General features: G+C 44.1%; 1 protein-coding gene across 4 annotated transcripts in view; it reads right to left on the bottom strand.

The window, feature by feature from the left end:
- Positions 1-1,980: 1,980 nt before the first annotated feature.
- Plekhm3 (pleckstrin homology domain containing M3) overlaps positions 1,981-25,104 on the bottom strand; it is a 158,570-nt gene continuing 135,446 nt past the window's right edge. For 3 of the 4 annotated variants that reach the window (XM_032901233.1, XM_032901234.1, XM_032901236.1), the window contains exons 7-8: positions 23,505-23,662; positions 1,981-2,296 (exon numbers count right to left, since the gene is read on the bottom strand). In XM_032901233.1, the coding sequence (XP_032757124.1) occupies positions 2,119-2,296; positions 23,505-23,662 (336 nt within the window). In that variant the 3' untranslated portion in view covers positions 1,981-2,118. Of the gene's footprint in view, positions 2,297-23,504; positions 23,663-25,104 lie in introns of those variants that run through there. The other variant, XM_032901237.1, reaches the window with a different exon arrangement.

Below are 25,104 nucleotides of genomic sequence, written 5' to 3' on the forward strand. Positions count from 1 at the left end.
GAGAGAAGGCACTGTGCCACAGGAGCACATCTGTTTCATAATAAGCAGGTCTAGAATTCTCCAGTGAAAGGTCATGTTCTGTTCTCTTCTCTGAGGCTGGAAAATATAAATACTGTATTTCACTAACGGGAGGAGGAAGAGAGATACTTAAATCTGTTTGCCTGTTTTGCCAAGTATTTGAGACTTCCCACCCTTGTCCTTTATGTGCAACATTCCCTACCACTCACTCCAGTGAGCTGGTGTCAACCTGCCTTCCCAAGTTTATAAAAGGCACCGTGAGGTGTCTGGTAAATAGGGCCCTGGCCTTTTACCAAGTTTCATGCCTTGGCTATAGTTTCTGGGTAGCTAGGAAATGAACGCACGTGTGGTGTTGAACTGTGTGGTCTGGGGCCAAAGGAAATGGTGTGGGCCAAGAGGTGAAATGCTTGCCTGTAACTGCACAAGTCAGCTGAATGTCTCCTACTGGACAGAAGCATCAGGAGCTGGTGCCTGTGGGAGCAACTTGGAATTGAAACACCATGTTCTTTGTGAGCCGGTGTTTCCCCCAGATCTGAACAGCAGTGAAATCCAAAAGGACAGAAGCATGGGTGGCAATGGGCGACACTGACTCCATGTGAAAGACACAAACAAGTATTTCCTGGTGAGCACATTTTCCTGCTGCGGGAAGAGTTAAGGTAGAAGGGATGCTGGCCATCAAGGTCTCAGTGCCTTCCTAGAGCCATCTTGGTCACAGTGACAACTACACAGGCTCTTACAAGGGGATCACAGTGGGAGTTCAGTACCCTCCAAAGAGCGAAGTGATTCACATCTCATTCCCACCATACTAGTTTCTCTTTGTGTTACTGTGAGATGGCAATTATATATGTATATATCTACTCATTTCAATAATATTAATTCATTAATTCTACTTATGTTTGGTATTTTCTTAATAGTTTAGGCTTGTATTTTTCAAAATGTTACTTAATAACTTTTAATAATTATATAATTACTTTTAAATATTTTTAAAAAATAATTAGAAACAAGTAAAGCCAGGTATGGTGGCAAACACCTGCAATCCCAGCATTTGGAGGATGAGGCAGCAGGATCACAAGTTTGAGGCCAGCCAGGGATACAGAGCAAGACCCTGTCTTAAAATATGTCCCCATCCCAAACAAACAAAACACCCAGAATACAAAGAAGAGTGGTTATGTGGACTGAGTAATGGTCAAAAGTGCTGCGAAGGGGAAGGAGAAATAAAACATCAAGTGACAGGTGGGCACTGCCGACGGAGGACTCTGGGAAAGGAAGTATCGAGTCCTCCAAGATGCGTGCAGTAGACTCTACCTAGCAGGCTATGCACTGATATGCTTGAGCGCAATCCTGGAACATTTCCTCCTGGGCAGCACCATGGAAAACCTGACCAATGTCCTCCATGCTCTGCTTGGAGAACTGTTCCTAGGTGCCCGTGAGTGCTCTGGCAGGCACTGTGGAGTCTCATCACAAGGGAGGTGCCTGGCTTTGTACCAGCCAAAGGACGGAGGACGCGCAGTGATTGGCCACAGAGGTCCTCACTTTCATTCTCACTTTCAGGGATTACGTTCAAACCCAGGGGAGCTCTGCTCCCACTGCTTTCTGTTGGAGGAAGAGGTGTGGCTCTGCTTCACTCTTCCCACCTCTGCCAAGGACCCTGGGGCCTGGAAGTATCCAGAAACAGTCTTGTGTTCCAGAGACGGCCTTGTGAAGCAGATGACAGTGGCTCTTACCTCAGTTTCCCCAGCAAAGCTTTGCTGAGAGAGAGGCTTCCTCCAACGCCTGTGCAGTAGACTGGCCTTAGATAAACCAGTGTGCGTAAAGGGTCTAACTACAGAGCAATGTGTGTCAATCCCAGTTGCTGGGAGCAAGCAGCTGAATTTCATGGCCAAGTGTACCTCAGCTATCTGTAGGAGTTCAGCCACAGGATCTTTGTGGACTTTTTTGACAATGAGTTATACAGAGCATACGTACAGGACGTATAGGTGTATATAATATAAATAAATAACTTATCTATCTACATCTAGCTGAAGAAGGGACAGCCTCCTGTGCACGGGCATGGGCAGCCCCTTGGGTAGTTGTGGTTCGCGCAGCCTGGCCTGCAGTCAGTCAGGTGTTTTGGTAGGACAGCTCGAACATGGTGCAGGCTTCCTCCAGGCTTTCATCCACATTCAGCTGCCGCCAGAAGGACTTCTGCTTCTTCTGCAGCTCCCGTCGGACACACCGTGGGCAGGGGACAGACTTTTCTTTGCACTCAGAATGGAAGACAGATCCACAGCTTTCGCATCTGTAAAAGCCAAGCACAGAAGCGATCAGCAAGACTGCAGAGCACAAAGGCTGTGTGGAATGTCACTGGGGCACTACTCATTCCTCTGGACATCCCTGTCCTTGGGAAGAGGCATCACTGAGAGACCGGGGCTGCATTTGCTTTCAAAAGGCTCAGTGTTAGAGTTCACTAGTGACACAACTTTCCTGGGGTTGGGAGCAGCCTCATGAGACACTGGCTTGGGGTGAAGGGAGTCATCAGTGACCCAGTGACTCTGTTAACGGTGACAACACAGAGAAAGGAGTAGAAACTCTAGGGTCAGCGGCTGAGGATGTAGCCTACTGCTGTGGCAGCCCTGCAACATGCCAGGGAGCGTTCTATGTCGGCCCTCTTAGCTTCCTGCTTTTATGTGTTAGTTCTCATGGAAGGTGCATGGACATTTTCATTCTCTGCATGATGTCCTGGGGCCCATTACTCTGTGCCCTTTTTAAAATTGGGAAACTCCTCCCACCTTTAAAGGCCTACCTGTATGACCTAAGTGTGAACAAGGACCAGCCAGAGTGGGAAGGAAGCGCTTTCTCAGCAGCAGGGCAGCTTTGCTAAGTTATGGAGAGGACGCATTCCAGGTGGATGACTAGCTGCCTGTCTGGCCTGCTGGAGTCTGCAGAGGCGTCCGCCAGTGCAGCCTGTTTGCACTGTGGAGCTCTTCGTAATGACTAAACCCCGGCTGCTCAGCACTGCTCATGTGCGTGGAGCGCTCTTCTGCCACACGTGAGCTGTGAAGGAGGACTTTCCCTTCATCCCAGGAGCCCAGGGGGCTGACTACACCATCTTCTTCGGTCCTGGACTGGTGTCACATGCAGCTGTCTTCAGGACTCATCTGGGCTTTTCAATCTGGGGTACGGGTTATCTTGGGACAGTTACCTACTGCACCACCGAGCAGCACTCAGTGGCTTGGCCCACGGAGGGTCTTCCCACTGACCCCTCCATGCCTTGTGGAGAGGGCAGTGAGCTGGAGTTGGTGGGAAGGCCTGGTGAAGAGCTGGCCAACAGAGGCTTCCTGCCCCAGCAGTACCTACTCCCAGCTCAGCTCTCCTATCTGAGGGGACAGTTGCTATCACGATAATATCTGAGGAACCACAAATTGTTCCCCTATCCTTGGTGTGACCCCCTGGGGTTCCCATAAAGAAGTTCTGTTCCCCCCAAGGTAACTCCTATTGGTGACAGAGTATGTAGGTTCTAATTAAGGTAAGGGTGTGCCTTTGGTCCAATTAACTTAGTGTCCTTAATGCAAGAAGCAGAGCTTCTCAATGTCTTAGTGTCTCTCTACCCTGTGCACTATGGGAAGCCATCAGTGAGCTAGTAAGGAAACCCTCATCAGAACCCAAATCTTGCTAGCACCCTGCTCTGAACCTTCTAGCACCCCCCCCGACCCCCCGCTCCCCCCAGAGCTGTGAGAAACTCATCTTTAAGCCACCCAGCCTGTGGCTTCTGGTCTGCTACCCCTGCAGACCAAATGAGGCCTGGAGCAAGTGACCTCACCTGGTGAGCGTCGGTTTCTTCATAGGCTTATGGAGATAACATGAGCAGCCATCACCTTGGGATGCTGCAGGCCTTGAATGAGATCATGGGTAAAGTGTCCAGCAGTTCCTGGCCCAGGAGAAGCTGTGCCCCTCAGGCGTTTCTGGGAGGCCTCTCTGAAACCTGACTTCACTGATGTCACTGTGTGGTCTGGATAACCCATTAAGCCCTTCCTTTTACAGAGCAGAAAACTAAGTTTCCCAAAGGGCTAGTGATCATCTCCTAGGCACACAGAAAGCTGCAGATAGAGCTGTCACTGGGACTCAGGGCCACCGGCACAAGCCAAGGTTCCTACTGAGGGCTATACTGCTAGCTATCCGAGCAAATATATACACCACAAGCAGTGTCAAGTCACTAATGTCTCTATAGCTGGGACAGCCTGGGTGGACTGTTGCTTCCTTGATGAGTCAGTTGCCTTTTTTCTGGTGCTGCTGACCACAACTTCCTCCAAATCATGCTTGCCACGAGACTGCAATGAGCAAATGCAGATGGAAGGACCAGGCAAACAGAATACATCCCTACAGGTGACTCTGATGCTCCTTCCTGGACACAGCTGGGTCACCTCCACACCCTCCCTATCCCTACCCCTCTGCTTCTGCCAGTCAGGACGAAGGTCAGAGCCAGGTCTCCTAGTGCCTCTGTCTGGGCTAGCTATCCCCTAGCTTTGGGTAGTGGCTTTGTCCCCATTGGGTCACACCTTTGTAAGTTCCTATCATTAAATGACACTCTAATGGTAGCTTTATCAAGTGAATTTCCTCAGGGCTGGTCATGGATTTATACACCAAGGGCCATGGTCCTAAGGCATCGACTGATAAAGAGGAAACACCCAGTTCCCCAGTGCCACTCCCTTATCTCTGCTGATACCAGGCCTGCAGTGAAGGAAGAGATTGAGTCTTATCAGGTATTTCTGATGCAGAAACCACCTATGGAGAGATGGAGGACCTGTGCACCTGCCTGGTCTAACCAAAGGTCAGTAACTGAAACAAGTGTGAGATAAAGAAATGAAGGCGCTCGAAACAGAACAGTCTTATTTCCTAACAATCTGTAACCCTGGAGGCATTTTTCATCTGTGGTATGGATGCATGGATCAATAACATTCCCAAACACAGACAATCAGTCATTAGCTTCCTTCCACCACGCTCTGATTTTCATTCTACAGAATAAGGCAGGCTAAGCGTGGTGGAACACGCCTTTAATCTGCACTTGCGGGGCAGAGGCAGGTGGATCTCTGTGAGTCTGAGGCCAACCTGGGTTATGTAGAGAATTCCAGGCCAGCTAGAATCACAGTGAGACCCTATCTCAAATAAACAACAAAAACCTTGGAAAAAATGGCAGAAAAGGGAAGAGAAAGAAACATCTGTTCATATATGAAATTAATAAATGTCTGCAACAGAAGTGAAGCACAGGGGACGCAAAGCATGTGTAGAACAGCACACAGCTCTACTCGGCCTTGGGAACAGGTCTCCATCACACATCGGTCATCCTTGGAAAAATGGTTGGCTCCTTGGGTTTGACAGTTCCTTGACTGTTTTAAATGTGACTCAGGAGTTGGGAAGATGGCTCAGTACATACAGTGTTTGCAGCCCTTCCCTTTGTGCTGGGGACCAGAGCTTGATTCCTAGCCCCATATGGCAATATAAGCTTGTCACAGGGGAGGGTCCCAGCCCAGGGGAGGCAGAGACTAGAGGATCCCTGAAATCATTGGCCAGCCCGTCTAGAAAAATCAATGAGAGACTGTGTATTAAAAAACAAAGTGGATGACTCTGAGGATGATCCCGAGGTTGACCTCTGACTTTCGCATGTACCAAGCACAAATGTGCACCTTTACAGACACTCATCTCTCTACCTAAAGTGAAAAGAAAGTAAGATCCACCCTACCCAACTTTTCAGAAGTTTGTCTTTTATACACGGCAAATCTGTCATAGTTATCATCTCTGACTAAAAAGTGCAACAGGCAACATGAATGCCAGCGTCTATATGTCTGAGTCCCCTTGCTATGCAGCAAGCCACTAAAACCAAAATATCTTTATAGGATGCAGCTGCAGGCAGAGTGTTTGCTGCTGGCCGAAGGCACATCGTGGATTTTCTCATTTCCTTCTTGTATGTGCATTGCTTCACTAAGCCAGAGTGCCAACTTCGGCACCACTGACATTTTAGGTGGGATTTTCTTCAGTGCAAGGGACTGCTGTCACTATATGGTGCTTAGCACCCCCACCCAGTGCCAAAGCAACTCTCCCCCAACCTGAGCTATGACAATGAGCAATAGCTACAGATACTGACAATAGCTGTGGGGTCAAAATACCTGCTGAAAGCCGCCGACCTAAACATCTTGAAAGGAATTCCCAGAGGAGTGCCCAGTGGGTTAACTGGCACCTTCCCGCCTGCTGACTTACATTCTTACCAACCAACAAGGTCAGTACTCTTATCCATGCCATTCTCAAAACAACTTATTTTCAGTAAAACATGTGATAAAAAATACTTGAACAAACTAGTACCATGCTGTTGTTTCTGACCTTATTTAGAACCTCATTTAAGAAGTGAAGAGGTTTGGACGTATGTCAGTTGTAGACAGCATGTCCAACAAGACCCTAGGTTTGATTCTCGGCACCAGAAAGGCAGATGTGTTATAAGCTCAGCATTCCGGGAGGTTGAGGCGGGAAAGTTGTAAGATGGAGATTCTGTTTCTGTAAGTGAAACCAAGTGTGATATAAACACCCATGATAGAATACTATACATCATTTGGTAACTCAAGTTTTTACCAACTCAGTGCCTTTTCAACTCTAACCCAGAGCCATCCTGGCTGGTTAGCTCTCAGCCGCACTTATTAGCTTTTTGCTAATCAGATTCGCTGGGCGACTTCTCTGAGGCCTTTCTATTCTTTCATACTCTACCCAGACCATGAGGCAAATCAAAGGCAATTTACTTTTGTATGTACTTTATAAAATAAACTGCTTTTATGAGCTCTGAAGTTGCTTCAGCAACTTCTGCTGTGAGAGCAGGTCGGTAGAGCGCCCATGAGGGTCTGCCCAGCACCCATCAGAACATTACTGCAGAGGGAGAACCCCAGAGTACGAGACTGAGTTCTCGGGTCAGCTTGGCATGGGCATGTCACAGGACAGTGGCAAGTTACTTTTTCTTCTGACCTTATTCTCTTCACTATTTGGGTAAGCTGATATCTAAAGTGTCTTCCAAAATGCAGACTTGAGGTGCAGGCAGTAGAAGCAATTGGGTACCTGCATTCTCCTTTCACCATGCTCTGTGGGGGAATAAGTGCCAAGGAGCACTGGCTACGTCCTCTCCAGAAAGGCTCAGCCCAGTGAAGGTGTGTTACATTCCTTTAGTGTGGTTTATTTGTGTTAGTTAAACTATACGGTAGGTTACATAAGTTAGTATAGGCTGTTCCAGAGCTGCACTTTGGTGACCCGGGAAGGGCAGGGTGGTACTAGTCCTGGACACAGCAAAACTGGCAGGAGCAGAAAGGAAACTGGAGATCTGCTTCTTTGGAAACAAGCTCTACAGAATATTAGTAATTATCTGTGCACTCTTTTTTGGGAGAGGTGTAGGGGTTACCCTCTATTTGGGGACAATACAGATCATATTTTCCTTCTTAGGAAGTATTCCTTGGAATAAAACTACCCATTTTATAAACAGTTTTTATCTAAAAATTATCTTATTGGTCCATGGCAAGTAAGGGAGGTATTCATAATCTAGAAACCCAATCACCACAGACCGAACAGACATATTTCATTATGGCCATCCAATCCAAGGACCAGAACCTGCTACAAACTAACTGAGCTGCATCCATCCAAGGGCAAAGGTTATGGCAAAGCAGCAAGAATTCCTGGCTGCAGACTGTTCCCTGTTCCGGAATGCTGATGATGTGAGACCAATTAGACACAGGCTTGATGGCTTCATTTACCCCCTCCTTCCAGACAAGGAGGTCACAGGAAACTGCAAAAGGACACTGCCCCCGTAGAGGTCACAGCAATGCTCCTGCTCATTCTTGTTAAGTTCTCCTCCTGCTGCATTTTTATTTTTGGCTCAGGCATTGACCTCAGATATTTCATTTGGACTAAAATTCAGGCTTCAGTTTGTTGGCTTTCTGACAAGCAAAGGATGGGCCTTCGGAGCAGTATAGAGCCTTTGGTTGATTTCCACTCTCAAGAGCCCATCATGAACAGAGCGAACAGCAGAAAGAAGTATTCACTATGAGCATCCAAGTGCCATTCAGGGTATGGCTGCTATGTATGTGCCCTATACAGTCATGAGCGATCACTAGCTTTTCCAATAAAGCAGGGAGATTATTTAAATTTTTTAGCTAAGTCAGGTAGCTCCTGATTACTTTAATGTATGACTAAGCCTATATATCTGTATATGTGCATCTTTGTGCATCTACATACCTGCAGGTTGCTCAGTGGAAGACACAGACTGTTATTAAAGGTGCGAAGGTAAAATGAACGAACACAATGTAACAAATAAGAACACTGAGGAGGCTGCTCTTAGAAGGAAGTAGAGATTACAATAATGAAAAGGGGACAAGCAATTTTAATAAGAAACTGGCTGTAAGTGGGTTCTGATGAACGGAGTGAGGCAAGCAGTGGCCTATCACTGCCATCAGTGGACGTTACTCTCGGTTGACCAGAAATCTGACAGTCCAAACACCCTTCAATTTTATCAGCAGGACCGGAGGAAGAGAACAAGGAATGTGGACATCTTGGTTAGCAGAGCAAAAGCCTTGCAGAGAGTACATAACACACACAAGTACAAATGCAGAGGCCACGCTATCTGACTACAACCCACCCTCCCCCAACCCTTCCTTTTGAAATTTAAAACAGGCAGCTTCCACTTGGCCTTTTTTTTTTTTACAGGGTGGTGGTGGTGGTGGTGGTGGTGGTGGTGGTGGTGGTGGTGGTGGTGGTGGGGGGTGTGTGTGTGTGTGTGTGTGTGTGTGTGTGTGTGTAGATAAATTAGCTTTTTAAAACCCATAAATAACTGTGCTTTGAGTTAGGCATTATTTGTTTTCCCATATTTATTGTCTCTAAGTTAATGGATATAATACAAACTACTAACTGGTGGCTTTTGTGCTCCTAAGCTTTGGTCTTGATTCTGGTGCTGTGATTTGAATTCTGGCCCTCCTCCAGTTAGTAGTCAAATACAACATAGTTCTTCAGGTTATTCAATACACACCTCAACTCCTGGAAGACAATTGGCATGTCCCATAATGATGCTTTTATCTGTCCTTTAAGCCGGAGTTAATTAAGGAAGAGGAGCTTCCCTGATTGGAAGCCACAAAGCATTGGGCTTTCTTTGGTCCTGGACTTCGTTTGTCAGCTAAGCTTGGCTAATACCTATTACAAAAGCTTTACTTACAATCTGGATTCAAAATAGAATGCAAACAAGGGTTAATTAATTCATTTGTTAATTTTGCTACCCCACTGGGGACATTAACTCACCATCATCCTTTGTGTAAATGCTTATTAAGTCCTTCCTGCTAGTCTGTGGCCTGGGAGAGAAGTCCTGGCCACACTCTAGGACGAGTTTAAAAACACAACAAATTGGATGTGAATGCAAGAGAATCGGAGGAAAGGGGAAAACTAATACTTCTGACACTAAATCTGCATCTTAAGGTTTACCTGGTAGTCACTATTATTCTCAAAAAAATTGCTCACCTTTACTTGGGATTATTTCAGGACAATATAGTTTTGGCACTAGAAAAAATACAGGAACTGCAGGAGGATTTAAACATCTCTACCACTGTTGCCAGAACTCGGACACACTATGGCTGTGGTGACTGGGACCAGACACGGAGCAGTGGTTCTCTGTACAGATTTCTGACACCTTGGAAGGCCTGGTTGGGAGAGAGCGAGCTGAGTGCAGAATGCAGTTAAGGTGATGCAGATGACATCAGATGCTCTTGGCTCCCCTCTGCACTTCTGTTGACTCACTGGTTTTATTTTAATTTAAAAGAAAAGTTTTATTTATGAAAGATGCCTTTGAAGGAAGTAATTCATCTAGGACTGACTGGGACCCACTCAGCACAGCTGAGCTCATCACTTAGTAGAGCCAAAGCAAGGGAAAGGTTGAGCATGAGTATGGTGGAAAATGGACAGAGGGCTCAGAAAATAACCCGGTTGTTTAGGAATACAATCTTGGTTACTGAATTTAGAAGGAACAAAGCAGTTATGGCTTTTATTCCGTATTTATCTCCTGCCACCGATCCCATTCTTTTAACGAGATGACATTACATAATTTACTCATGTTTTTCTGAGCCTAGTGATAGGGATCCCTGGGGAACTCTTCAGTTCAGGCTGTAGCAACAGCTGTGCCAATCATTGGCCTAGCTTCCTCCTGACCGTCTCAGGCAGTGGCCTGAGCAAGAACTGCTGGCCTGGGAGAGGGAAACTGAGATGAGAAACTTTCTTTGCAGTGGAGTTGGCCTGAGAGGGGACACTGGTACTTCCTAGGTATAAAAGGTCCCTTAATATGCACAGGTCTCTCTCCTAAGTCTACCATAAATAGGCTTGGACAGTGGAGGAGACTGTCACCTCCCTCATTGGAAGTTTAGACAGTCACATCATCTGTGACTCTGAAGTCCTGGTTGGCAATTGAAGACACTATCTTCTCTGCCAGAGAAATCTGTTCATCTCTTTGCACTCTACGTTTTGAAGATTTTTCTATCCAATCGCTGATGGCTGATGTAAGTTGCTTTCCAGCTGAGTTTTTTCATTTAAATTTCCTTTTTTCCCTACTACCAATGATCTGCTTCCTAGAAAAGGAAGTATGGTGAATTCCCTTCTTTTTTTTTTTTTTTTTTTTTTTTTCCGGGGCTGGGGACTGAACCCAGGACCTTGCGCTTCCTAGGCAAGCGCTCTACCACTGAGCCAAATCCCCAACCCCTGTGAATTCCCTTCTTACAGAATGGCTGTACCACACTTCATCATCTTCCTATATTACAACTTCCTGTTTACATTAAATCTATGCAAGCTCAGTGGCATTGTATGTTTCCAAGGCTGGACCTGAGATCTGAACCAGCTTCAGGGCCATTATTTAAGTCTGTCTACTATGTGTGTGTGTGTGTTGCTGTCTTTTCTTGTTTTCTCATCAAAAGGCTACATGATTCTTCCCATTGGTTATGGGAACAAAAATTACTGGCAAACACACCAAAAATGAGACTAGTTTAGGGTACCAGTCTCCCATTCCACAAGATGGGCTTGTGGCTCTTCCAAATTTCAGGGATAGTGCTCTGGCCACAAGGTAAGATAGATAAAGCCACTGGGTCAGTGGCCTGAAGCCCCATGAGTTGCAGGTGTGGTGCTGGGTGGCTTTCCAGCCTCTGCTAGGCATGTGAGCTCTTAGCAGGTGGCTCCTGCATTCTCCATGGGTCTGGAGCGCTGGCCCACTTTGGTCCAACACTCATACAGCATGAGTACGTACCGTGCCCACTAAGTCTTTCTGTGCAGTTTAAGGTTTTTGAGAGCATCAGGGATGGAAGAGACAATTACTAGTGTTGGTTACAGAACATAATGTTTTCTACTGAAGCACTATCGAGTGGTTCAATGGTCAGAGTCCCTAAGATACTTAATGAAGACACAGTAATATGATAGTGTATTAGAGAAGGTGTTAAAATAAAAAGATTTTTAAATGACAACTTTAATGACACTACCATGTCCATTCTCGAAATTCAGTGTGTAGAAGATAATTACAACATACAAACATACATTACAAAACAAAGCTACTTTTGCACCTTTTGTAATTTAAAAGCACAAAATAGTTAATTTCAGAACAAACTGCTCTGTCTACAGAGTCAACATTTTTTGTATGGAAAGGTAAATACGGCCTGTCTTCCCATTGTGTATTCAGGTTACTTATTTACAGCCCCAGGGGGAAGAAAACGTGTACACTAAGAAGTAACAGAAGTAACCTAGAAGGTGTTTCAAAATTAAGTTTCTGAGTAGTTCAGCCAAGCTCAAACATTTAATATCGTCTCTCTTTGACGTTAGAGGCTTCACTGCCCCAGTAAAACACATCTGCCCCTAATATATGACAGGATGTTAGCCAATACTCAAAAAAAAGTCACATATAATTAATGGTAATGTCTATTTAAATAAAAACTTCCTAAAATAGTTTAAGAGCTAATTTTAAGACTCTGTGATTTAAAACTTTAAAATCACTTAAGTACAGCGTGAATAAGTTAAAGTAAAATACCCAGTGATCCAGTCACTGCTCAATCATGAGCTACTCGCCGAGCACTCAGCTACTCTCTCCTGCTCTACACCATTCATGAGCTACTCGCCGAGCACTCAGCTACTCTCTCCTGCTCTACACCATTCATGAGCTACTCGCCGAGCACCCAGCTACTCTCTCCTGCTCTACCCCAGGCAGTAAGCAAACCTGAACAAGCTCACTTCTTAAACGCATCTTACAGAAGGATAAGTCGAATCATAGTTTGAGTTTATATCTTAAGCTCCCTGGATAAAGAGTATCAAAATCAGTCAACTTGCTGGAACATTATATAGAACAATATATAAAATATCATATAAAGTATAAATATAAAAATGCTTAAACTCCGGCCTAGAAAAAACACCACTTATACATTTTGTTAATTGGTACCATCTCCCTGAGAGGTCAGGGGTGGTGACAGGTTAGGGGTCATGTAGCAGCCAAGTGGCAGTTAATGATGCATATTCATGTCCATCCCTTTCTCATTGGTGCTTCCATGAACTAGCATGTCTCTACTAATTCTCTCCTCTCTTCTCCCCCATCTATCTTACTGAAAAGTTTTTCACACAGTATATTCTGATTTAATAGTTTATTCTTATTTCATGTGCATTGGTGTTTCACCTGCACAGATGTCTATGTGAGAGTGTTGGGTCCCCTGGAACTGCAGCTATAGGCAATTGTGAATCGCTCGCCACGTGGGTGCTGGGAATTGAGCCAGGTCCTCTGGAAGAGTAGTCGGTGCTCTTAACAGCTGAGCCATCTCTCTAGCCCATATTAGGATTTAATAATTTTTAAAGCAATTAAAGTACTCACCAATAAACATTTATAGATTGAATTTGATTATATTTGGAGTCAGAGATATATTCTCAATGGAAGATATAGGACTACATTTCAACATGACTCCATTTTATATGTTCATATATAAATATATAAATAATATATGTAGAAAAAATAATGTATAAAGAATTTCTTGGCTGGAAAGATGGCTCAGCGGTGAAGAGCACTGACTACTTAGGGGTTCTGAATTCAAATCCCAGCAACCACATGGTGGCTCACAACCATCTGTAATGGGATCTGATGCCCTCTTCTGGTGTGTCTGAAGACAGCTACAGTGTACTTATATATAATAAATAAATCTTAAATAAAAGAATTTCTTTATATTTTTGTATCTTCTATTAGTGAGCACCAATTCTTTTTATAGTTAAAAATAAAACCATGATTTTAAACAAAGATGGCCACTTTCTTCTGCAAGCAACAGACAATGAGGTCATCTAGCACGTGTATAGACAAGGCCATGTAACCCAGATACCTAACTAGAAACTCAGTGAGGAACGTGTCTTGACAGCAATCTACTGAGGCGTCCAAAGGCACTGGTGCCCTCACCGTGACGGCTGTGCTAATAAATGAGCTTTATTTATCAAGAGGCTAATGGCATACAGGGCGGGGCCAGCCCAAGTGCTTCCTGCAAGTTTTGTCTGTGTTAGCAAACATTCTGAAGTGTTTAGACATGAGAATATGGAGCTAGCCAAGGTGCAATGCTATATACCAAGTTATTCTTTGAATTTTGTTTTTTTTGTTTTTGTTTTAGCAAAAGAAAATAAGTCTGCCTGATGCCGCTGCCAAACCGCCCAGCAAACCATTCACTGGCGCAGCAAGTACATCAACACGAGGGTGGGTGGGCAGTCAGGGACTGAAGACGAGAACACTGCGTCTTGGTTCTCCTTACTTTCTCCTGTCATCCACAAATGTTCTGGACTGTTCTCCCACTCCCTAGATGCCTACATGGTCTCTGAAGACCCTTCCATCTGTAGACACCGATGGTTCTAAATCCTGGCAAGTCTGTTAGAGAGCCATCAACAAAGCACCCAGCATTTCAATCCTCCTCAGAGAGCAGCCAGCAGACAGAAGCAGGTGGTTTCCCAGAAACGGCACCTAGGAAGAGGAGCCCAGCCTTCCTTTGGCTCTTTCTAAGATCGCACACCTTATTGCAATCCTCCTTAAGTGGGCTGCTTCCCAAGAAAAGCCACAGAAAGGAAATATCATTAAAAAGACTATAGACAGTGGGGGTGAGTTCTTCCCTCCCCAAGCGTGGCCCAGCCAAGGCTGTTGCCCTCTGTTGTTGAACAGGATGTAACAGGACTGCCAAGCACAGCCCACAAACCTGGTAATTAGGTGCACTGACAGTGTTTGCTTTGGAACCATTTACCAACAAAGGAATGTGTCAGGCTGATTAGTGAGAAAAGGGTATGTAATGTGTGTGTATTTAAGTCCACATGAGGCCATAATCCAGGAATTCAGTCTGTTTGAGCAAGGGCTCTCAGAAATGAAGGCTGAATAAATAGGAAACTACGGTGGAACACTCGAGCTTCTGGATAGCACTTCTTTCCTCTCAAGCTTGGTTCACCTGCACCCCACCCCCCCAATGCAGACCAAACATTTAACATGCAATTCTCTTAAAAATATAATGAACTGAACTAGATAAATGGGAAACTTTTGTCAGGTGGCTGGCCGATGAGCAGTGTATTGTTTTGGTACATATGTGACAGCTTTATTGGACATCTACTCTCCATACATGCTCTCCATATGCCCTGTTGGTGGGCAAGTAAAATGCAAGTAGAACAGCAGAAAGGAAACCGCTTTCTTTGAGACAGGGTCTCACTATGTAGCCTTGGCTGGTCTGTAGCCCAGGCTGGCCTCAAATTCACATGGATCCACTTGCCTCTCGGGGATTAAAGGTGTGCACCATCACACCTGAGCTGAATGCCACTACTCAGGCTGAGCTAACAAACAAACAACAACAGAACCCCCTGTGTATTTGAACCTCTCCCACAGGAGGAAGGAATTCAGCATTTTACATCACAACACAGTTTCCTAGTGACTTGGAAAGCAAACCTTTGTTCAGGTCTGCCTACAGCTGGGTATTTGGAACTGCAGTGCGTGAGGTGTGTGAAGAAGGGCAGACAGCTCCAAAGGACAGAACCGTGTCTATGCCCCTTAGGGGCAGGCAGGGCGGTAGTGAAGTCAATCGAAACTGACAACAGCATTTTCAATAGGTCACACATACTAGGACGTCTACTCTTCATGTCCTTTTGCAAACTGGATGTTTTGGAGTTTGGCCAAGTAGGTAAGAGTAACAGGCTTCAGGTTTAAGTTCCTTGGAAGGGATTTGTTTCAAAAACAATTTTCCCTTTCCCTTTCTTATGTGAACTAACCTGACAATGAGGAGTTCTGTTTGGAGCCTCATTTGCTATGGGCATTTCTGTGAGGTCAGTGTTCATTCTCAAGATAATCTGGGAAGTTCTTTTACAGTGTGAAGACTGGATGTGGTAAGAGTGTGTTTTTAACTTCAAGTGAGCCATCCTTACTTCTTGGAGAAGAAAGCAACTACGTGTACACAAAGAGAAACTGGAAGTAATGTTCAGGATGTATGTTTCTTTTTACTGTTGTTGTTGTTATTAGTTTTTATTTTTTAGGACATGCAGTCTCATAGGAAGCTCTGACTGACCCGGAATTCACTGTGTAGACCAGACTGGCTCTAAACTTGGAGATCACCAGTCTCTGCCTTTCTAGTACTGGGACTAAGTCTTACATTCAAAACTTACCTTAAAACAACAAACCCTTTTAGAATAGTAACGCCTGAGCTGCAGCTGCCCTGGGGACACACAGGAAGAATGTCATTTCCTTATCACACCTCTATAATGTTATATTATACACTGTGAGGCCTTCAAATCCTCTTAACTAGCTAGTTCATTTAAAAAGTGTAAGCATCATGGACTAACAAGCAATACTGTCTATGGAATGCACGCACCAGAGGACACTAAGCTCAGTGTTGTGTACAGTCAGATAATCTTCTTACCGACATCTGGAATGTAGCTCAGAAGGGTACAGTGGTCAGAGTCTTGGAGTGCCATATTTTCTCTATTTAAATACCAGTGGAGACAACTTTCCTGTCACCTGAAAAAAAATTTAGCCAAGCCAAATGGCTTAGGACAGAAGGTCACCACTGACTTAGGAGGGCTGTCTGAGCTCACGGGACTCTTTCAAGATGCACATAGAGTGTTTCAAAAGCACTTAAGTGTTTAGGAATGGCATCTTCACAGACACACTGAGATGGGATAGGTATCTTCTCAGCAGCACCAGGAAGGGTCCTTAACAACAAAAGGTATTAGTGAAGTGTGGAGATGATGGGAAGAAAGCTGTATAGAAAACAATTTAAAAATTTAAAAGAAAACAAAATCTAAGTTCTGGACCACTGTGGACTTAGGTGGCTTCTTGGCTCACGTGCTCATTGTTTCTCCGTAAGTCTTGGTGTAGAATCTGCTAATCGTCTGCCTGCAATTCTTTATAGTTAGAGCTCTCATTTCTTATTTTCTCAGGAGCGAGTTGTTCTCTAGGCTGTGCGGTTTTGCCATTGTCTTAATGGAATGTTTGTTCCTCCTAAAGCCTTGCTTCCCTCGCATCCTCTCACAGGTAAATGATGGATTAGGATTAGGTCTTTCTATTGTATTTAAATCTTGTAGTCTGGACATTACGAGGTTCTTAGTTAAGGAGATGTAGGTGTTTCAGTTGTGTCTGAGAAGCTTGGGATAGTGAAACCACAGTCTGGAGTTAAGACAAGGTACTCTTAGCTTCATGGATAAGCTCACTGCCCGGGGATGCAGGGAATCAACCGTTTTCTTATCCCTGTCACAATAGCCATCCTTCCACTTATCAACAGAAATGTGTATCTGTCCCATCCATCTGCCCATGGCTTACTGCTCCAGGTGTCTAAACTCCCGGGGCAAATAAAGGACAATTGAGAAGCACGTCTCTAAAGAGGCACCTTTAAAGGCAGATCTAGCTATCTTTGTAATTACTCTTAGGTGCACCCTGAAGACTTCTTTGAAGACTTCAGCTAGTCTTCAAAGAAGACCTACAGAAGAAGCAGTGGTGTGTAATGAACTGCGTGGATGTTGAGTCACATATAGTTAAGTGTCTTGCCTTATCTGTTGAGGCAAGTCAACTGTTTTCTCTGAACTTAGGTTTCCTTATCATTAAAGCAGAAGTGGGCCAGGGAATGGCTTAGTGCATAGTCACTTACCACCAAGCCCTGATGACTTGATTCCCAGATAGAGAGAACTGCCATGTGTAAACTGCTAGACCTAGTGCTGGTTAATGCCAGCCCCCATGATTCTAGCATGTTCTCTACTTGTTCCAGGAAGATTCCCTACACATGGAAACCCTACACTAAGGGCATATTTTCAAGTTACAGTCAGGAAGCATCCTCTTAGATAATGATTTAAGGAAAAGAAAGCCCAAGTTGACCAATGTTTGTTATATGGTCATAATTGAAAAAGCAATGTAAACACAGTATATTCTAAAACCGATTAACCAAGGTCAGTGCATTAGAGCAGCACAAATTTCCCCAGAAACCACGGAAGGGTTCTTCTCTTCCTATCATGCACATCACCATGCAGATGAGGTCTAAGTCTACTTAGCTCCGACATGCTTTTAGCAGAACTTACTCGTGGCTCTTCTGTTCCTAAAACTGTATACTACAGCAAGGATCATGTGTATCCACTGGATCTCTAGCAGCTGGATGGCTCTATACTGGGAACACATTCAAGAAATCATTTCTTGAGAGAGTAGTTCTAATATTGTGAGAGTGTTTTGTGTGTGTGTGTGTGTGTGTGTGTGTGTGTGTGTGTGTGTGTGTGTGTGATGGTTTTATGTGTGTGTGTGTGTGTGTGTGTGTGTGTGTGATGGTTCATGTGTGGTAGTCAGGTATAGGTCCTCACATTTCACCTGCTTGACATGGGTCTTGTACTGGTTGTTTGCTGTGGCTGGGTTCTGGGGACTCATCTTTTTCCACACTCCATCTTGTAGCACCGAGGCTCTAGACCTCTGTGCACCATATTCAGCTCTTACATGGGTTCCTGGGCTTCAAACTCAGGATGCCATCTTTGCATGTCAGGGATTTTACTCACTGAGCCAGCTGCCTACCTGTGAAATTTTTTTTTTGTAAAATTAAACTATAATAATACTGAGAAAGTAAAATTAGGTTCTATAAGGATAACAAATTCACTTAGGTATCTTATTTCTAAGATTTTTAAATATAGATAGTATGGAAAATTTCAAATCTACCCAGAAATACAGAGCACAGCACAACACCTCTGTGTACCTATCGCTGAGCTTCACCCTTGCTGACTCGAGGCACTCCTTCATTTGTATCTATCCCTTTACCCCACAGTAGATTATTCTGAGGTGAATCTCATGTGTCATATTCATTCATTCACAAAATTTCAGTGGCACACGGACCTCATTGTTCAAATTACTTATCACACTTATTTATCACATCCCACACACGGGCATGTATTTCTCACTCAACGTTTTCTTTGCTAAGTTTTGATTTTCCTTTTGTCTTTTCGTAAAGACCTGTATAAATTGCTCTTAGGGTTTACCTGGAAATGGAACACTAGGAGGAAGCACAATGGTCCACAAGAAATATTATCACCCTGGATTCCAGGAAAGATGGTCAAGGTTCCTTCTGAATCACACATTTTGCAAGCTGGGAGAGCTGCCTGGGACCAGCAAGGGAATGAGGATTCTAAATAGCCACGGATTTAGCACCACTGCACAGAAGCCTCTCACATGGGGTGAGGCCATTTTGGTGAGAATTCAGAGCCTTGAGAGTCATAATATCTTTGAATATACTTTTTCATATAATATCTTTGAAGGTTTTAGACTTAAACCAAAATTTCCAGAAGATTCTGTGTGGAATTCATGTCAAGAGGACAAGTCTAAGGACTTGTGGCATTTAAAAATGTGTAATGCCTCATGCTCAGATTGTGACCTCTGTGGTCATTCTCAGTAAAGGAGAAGGCTTCGTTGGACATGTGGCCACCTCATGGATGAGGCTGAGAGATGTAAAGCATGAGCCTGAATCATTTGGTCCAGCCAGGAAGGGAAATGATGAACAGCAAACCAGCAAACAAGACACACAATGGCTGAGCTATCTCAAAGGGACCCTGGAGCCAATGCAGAACTTGAGTGCAAAGCTGAAAAGGCTTGAACAATAAATCAATACTGTACAACCCAAGGCACAAAATAACTACACATGCTCTACACTGACAAGAATAGCAAACAAGTTTTTAAAAAGTGAATGAGAGAAAAGGACAGACCTCCCCAGCAGGACTGCAAACAATTCTGGCATGCTCTGTTCACAGGCAGGTGGAACCTACTGAGAGACTCATGTGATCCCTTTCAAAGATGACTACATGAGGGGGGAAGACGAGTAACTTTATAGCAGAGAAGTGTGCCACAAACCCTGCAGTGGTAAGCCAGGAAAGTGCTGTGTTTGTCACATGTGATAAAAATGGTCCTTTACCTACACATTCTTTCCTACCCCATCCCAAAAGCATAAAGCCTAGTCTAATTTTACTGTTGCTGTTTTTAGAGATTGTTTTTTGCTATACGTTGTCCAGGCTGGTTGGAACTTGTTATATAGCTCAGGATGTCTTCAATTTGTGACAGTCTTCCTGCCTTGGCTCCTGAGTTTCTGGGATTACAGATAAGCTCAATCATGCTTGCCCTTAGTCTAAGCTTGAAAAGACAAAAATCTCAGACATTCCCAACAGTGTCCTTCAAAACTAAACTGTCAAGATCACCAAAATTAGTGAAGTTTTTGAGACTGTCCTAGCTGAGACTGTGACGATAAAGTTCTGAAAGATAAAATTCAATGCAAAGTACTCTTCTAGGATAGAAAAGGGATGAGGCAAAAACTAAGGAATTATGTGAAAAAACCAAAGCTCCAAACCCAGGGACCTTAGCTAATGATGAATCACTGGTGTACTAATTACAACTGATGCAATACCTCGTGTGAGGTGGAGGAAGCTGGGGCTGGGTGGTGGGGCGTGCAGTGTGTGGAGCTCTGCACTACCTTTGCACTTTTTCTGTTCTAGTAAAGCCTGCTTAAACCTATTCCACTTTGATGTTTGAGTCAGCCAGTCGCATGGACTCCTCTGGAGGCTCTAAGTGACAGTTAACAGAGCTCCCTTAGTGTGAACCACTGGTACCGGCATCCATGCCTTACTATATGACACCACTGAGGCAGTGCAGCCCTGTTCCAACACTGACATGTTATTTTATCCACAGTCCACGGGCTATGTTAATTCTGTACTGTCTACTTCTATGGGTTTGACAGATGTGTATGATGTCATGTTCACATAACTACAGCATCACACACAATAGTGCCCTTACAACCTGCTTTGCCTAGTTATGTCCCCAGTTCAGAACCCTGACCACTGGTGACCTTTACCACCTCTACAATTTCGCGTTTTCTACAATGCCACAGAACTTTGTAGCCTGTACATTTATCCCATTCCACTGTATGGATATATTACATTTTGTTTATCCATTCACCTACTGATGGGCTGGTTCATATTTGCTTACAGTTTTGGATACTTAGGAATAAAGTTTGTATAAACATTCCCGTGTATGCTTTTATATGAATGAACACATTCAACTTACATTATTTATAAGTTTTTTTGTTTAATATCCAAATGCTCTTGGGGTTTTTTTTGGCCTTTCTGTTGTGAATTTCAATTATGTGTGTGGTAAGTGTGTACATGTGTATGTGGGTGTATGTGCCTACAAGTATGCATGCAGAAGCCAGTGAGGACAATGGATGTCTTCCTCTTTCTTTCTCCACTATTGTTGTGAGTCAGATGTCTCACGGAACCTGAAGCCCACTATTTCAGCTAGGCTGTCTAGCCAGTGAATTCTCAGGACTTGTCTAGCCACTCAGAGCCAAGACACCAGGGTTCAAGGTAAGCATGGCCTGCCTCAGCTTTACGTAGGTACCAGGGATTCAAAGCTATGTCTAGTAGCTTGCATGGCAAGCACTCTTACTCACTAAGCCATCCCCTTACCCCATTACTGATTTCTTGTTTAATACATGATCTTCCTAGTGGGCAGGCTTTGTTCAGGTTTGTCTTATTTATGCCTTAGAATGCCACCTCTTGTGAACACTCCACATGTGCTTGAGCACAACATGCATTCTTATGTTGTCTGGCAAGTGTTAGCCTGAGACAGGCAGTGATGTTTAGTTTAAGGACATAATTGCTCAGAGCCTCTGTGTGCTAGAACTGTTACATTTATTTCTCCATGAAGTTCTATCAATATGTGTTAAAGATATGCGTGCGTGCGTGTGTGTGTGTGTGTGTGTGTGTGTGTGCATGCGCACGCACAGCTTCAAGTCAATTTCTTTCTTTTTTTGAAGAATCAGCTCCTTTGTTTTTGTGTGAAGCACCAACATTTTTTAAAAATATTCAAGAAGATTCACATATGAAGCCATGTGGCCTTGGTTCAGGAGGCCTTAAAAGCAGTCATTTTCTTTCTTATAAATCTATTTGAATTTCTATGAATTCCAATTTATATTCTCCTTCCTGCTGGTTTGGGGTTGGTTGTTCTTCTTAGTTCCTAGAAGTATATGTTTAGATTACTGACTTAGATTCTTTCCCTTTTTTCAAACATCGCTGTTTAGAGCTCCAAGTTCCATGAAGCTACGTGTATCTAATTTTGACACTGAGATATGACAGTGTCATCTGCTAAGTTCATGCTCAAGAACTGCACATTTAAATTAGAAAGGACATCTTACAATGTTCTAAGTCAATTTACAGTTGCCCTGGGCTGCAGTCATAGCCGCCCTTGGCCTCATGTAGCTTTCGTGGTCCAAGGCCCCAGCTAGACAAGCCCACTGGCCAGCACTGCTTTAGCTCGACTCCACATTGCTGGGATTTCACTTTCATTCAGCTAAAATTTCTTCAAAGTTTCTCTTGTGATTGCTCCTTCAACTTATGTAATTCAGAAGTATCCTGCTCAGTTTCCAAACATTTGATGGGCTGCCAGGCACATTCCTAGTGTAGACTTTTAATCTTATGTGCTAGACAATGCATATATTGCAGTTCTGGTCTTAAGTTTATTGAGATTTGTTCTGTGACACGACATAATGGCTTATTCAGTAGAAGCACCTTAGCTTTTATTATTCATTTTTATCACAATACGTGCCATAAAGCTTGGCCCTCAAGGCCTCCAGTTCATGAGTTTTAGCAGCCACAAGATTGTGACCATCACGGTAGTCCAGACCCTGTAACATTTGCATCATCAAAAACCCCTGTGTTCATTAGAAGTCTGCCTTTCCCCTTCCCTCAAGCCCTCAAGCCCCAGGATCCGCTTATTTGGGGCATTCCACATAAAGGGAATCATATATGTAGCTTTTTTTGCATCCAGCATCTGTTAACATGTAACAATTCTATATTCCTTCTCAAGGCTAAACAGTAGTTCACTGGGGGCATACACCAAATTTTGTTTCTTCATCAGTTGACAGGCATTGAAGTTGTTTCTTTTTTATGATTTTATAAATGTTCATGCTGTGAACTTTGTGCAGAAGTTCTTAGGTGAGAGTATATCCCACTAGGATCTAATCTATATACTAGAAACAAAGGATCCACACTCAGGAAACTGGAATCAGGACTCATGTGTATTTGCATGTCCTTCTATGTACAGGCTAACCCAAGTTCTTCACTGTTTACAAACAGTCTCTGAGTTTAAAGGTGGCCAAGAGTGCTGAGTCAGCGCTCACCATGTCCGCGCCGTTCTACATGCTTAGCCTCTGCTGGCCGTGTGCCTCACCTTCTGTTCTGAATCACAGTCTTAGTGAGCTCTGCAGGGGAGAAATGAGCCATGACATCCATGGCCAAGGAAGCCATTGTGTGTGTCACACACACACACACACACACACACACACACACACACACACACACACACACACACACACACAGTGTTTCTATTATGTTTCAGGGAGGAAAGGAAAAGTGATGTGTATTGTTTTGTGATTTTAGAGAAGCCATAGTAGAAATTCTGATCCAAGTTAGAGGGAAAATCATCCATTAAGGGGGATCTGTTGATGCCCAAACATTACTTTGGTTAGAACACTAATCCCACATGAACTCCCACTTTTCTCTCTTAAGGCCTTAAAATTTTCATCTCTGCTGTTATCCTCGGAGAATGTGTTCCCCACCAGGAAGTGAGCTGCAGGTCTAGCGGTCAGTCTAGGCCTGGCCTTCCCATTTCTTTTCCCTGTTGCTCCGGAAAGCTGGGTGGGCACCCCCACCCCCATCTCCATTCGAGAACGGCATCTGAGCACGCACGTCATTACCTAATAAATTAGAGGGAGCATCTGCAGCTCTGCTGCTTCCTTCTTCATAGAGCTAGAGAGAGAGCCTGGAACTAAACGGGAAGCAATGGGAGAAGCCCCTGTACAGAAAGAGGGGAGATCTGACTCCAGTGACTGTGAGAGACGATGCTTAGCTCAGAGCTATTCTGATCTGGCCACGCAAAAGCAGACATGACTCTCACATACATTTCTGTAGAACCAAGTATTGTGTACCTGCTTGTTGAAATGTCCTCGAAGGGGTAGAGGATCTCGCCATTGTTACAGATTTCACAGATGAAGCCTTTCTGGCTACAGAGACTGCAGCTGTAGACGTGCGCGGTGGCGAATTTAATGACCTTGCCCAAGAACGGAGCCAGCTTTCCCTCTATCACCTGTGGAAACAGAAAAAGACCAGGAAGCCCCGTGTTGAGAACACAAGGCCTTGTAGACGTGGGAAGGGAGGGCAAGGCCTCCTCTCCTTTCCCAACAGGAAAACCTCTAATTATAATTTCCCAGCAGCTCAAGGGAGACAAGGTCCAGGACTTTGCTCCAAAAGAACGGGTTCATCCACTGGGGCTTGAGAATGAAGATGCCAAGCTTCCTTTGTGTTCCTCTGGCTTTGCAGTGGTGTGGGGCATGGTGAGCCCCACTTGAGACAAGTTCAGGTATGGGTGGCAGAAGAGGAGGGAGGCAAGTTTGTAGGACATGCAGGGAAATATAGGCATAGTGCCTATGTGATTAAGTCAGCAGCACGGCTTTCTGATTAATTCATGTGATTTCATCTCCAGTCTCTCCCCCAGGAACATATAACAAATATGGAAAAATGGGTTTCTCATGCTGCTGGTAAATGTAATAGCTTAAAAAGGGTGTAACCTGGGATTTTGAGGGCCATTTTCGGTTTGTAATTTTACATTTCCTAATTTTCTTAATGATCAATTTTTTAAAATGGGGTTTTTTTACATTAAGAACAACACAAAACAAAAATGTTTGTCTACGTCTGAAAAAACAAATGACCTAGCCAAACCAGCCTGAATTCCAGCATGGTGAGAAGCCTTGCTGCATGATCCCCCCAAGGCAAGGGCCATCCACAAGACTGCTGATCCCAGCATGAGCCATGGATCTGCCTGTAGCCCCTCCCCACCATCGCTGTATGTGCTGGCCTGCAAATGTTGACGAGTTTGGAACTCACTGCAGCCACTTACTACTATCAACTACTATTACTACTGCACTTAAGTACTGCTCATGGGCTTCAAAGACCTCAGCATCTCACACAGCAATAAGAACGAATCTGCCTTTATTTCTGTACTATTAATACAAGCTGATTTTGATATCAGGAAAGAAGATGAAACAATAGCTACGTGGATACATGTTTGTTTTCCCCCAAATAAGTATCTAGTTAAAATGACAATTTTACCTCCAACTAACACCTAAGGGAGGCACAGAAAGACTTCAAGGAATATGATCTGTCCTTTATTTACAAACAAACGAGGCTATACTAGAGATGGAAATGGAGAAGGATTTTAAGCCTTAGGAACAATACCACGATGCTAACAACTTCAGCAATGGTTAATTCAGGGGAGAGGAACAGTCAGAGATGCTGGGTTGCTGCTTGGATACTGTGTGCCTTTGCTTTTACACAGTGGCGAATGCATGTTATTTATACAGTAGTGAGTGCATGTTATTTTGCAATGAAATACAAAAAGTGATTTTAAATCAGGTTTGCTGCCTTTCAGGGTGGATCTTTTCCTAACAGGGAGGTAGAGATTACAGTGGCTGATTTCTGAGCATGTGGTCACCTCACTTCTCTCCATAACCTAGAGGAAGCTGCGGGTAC

This window comes from Rattus rattus, chromosome 4 (genome assembly GCF_011064425.1).
Source record: "Rattus rattus isolate New Zealand chromosome 4, Rrattus_CSIRO_v1, whole genome shotgun sequence".
NCBI classification, from domain to species: Eukaryota; Metazoa; Chordata; class Mammalia; order Rodentia; family Muridae; genus Rattus; species Rattus rattus.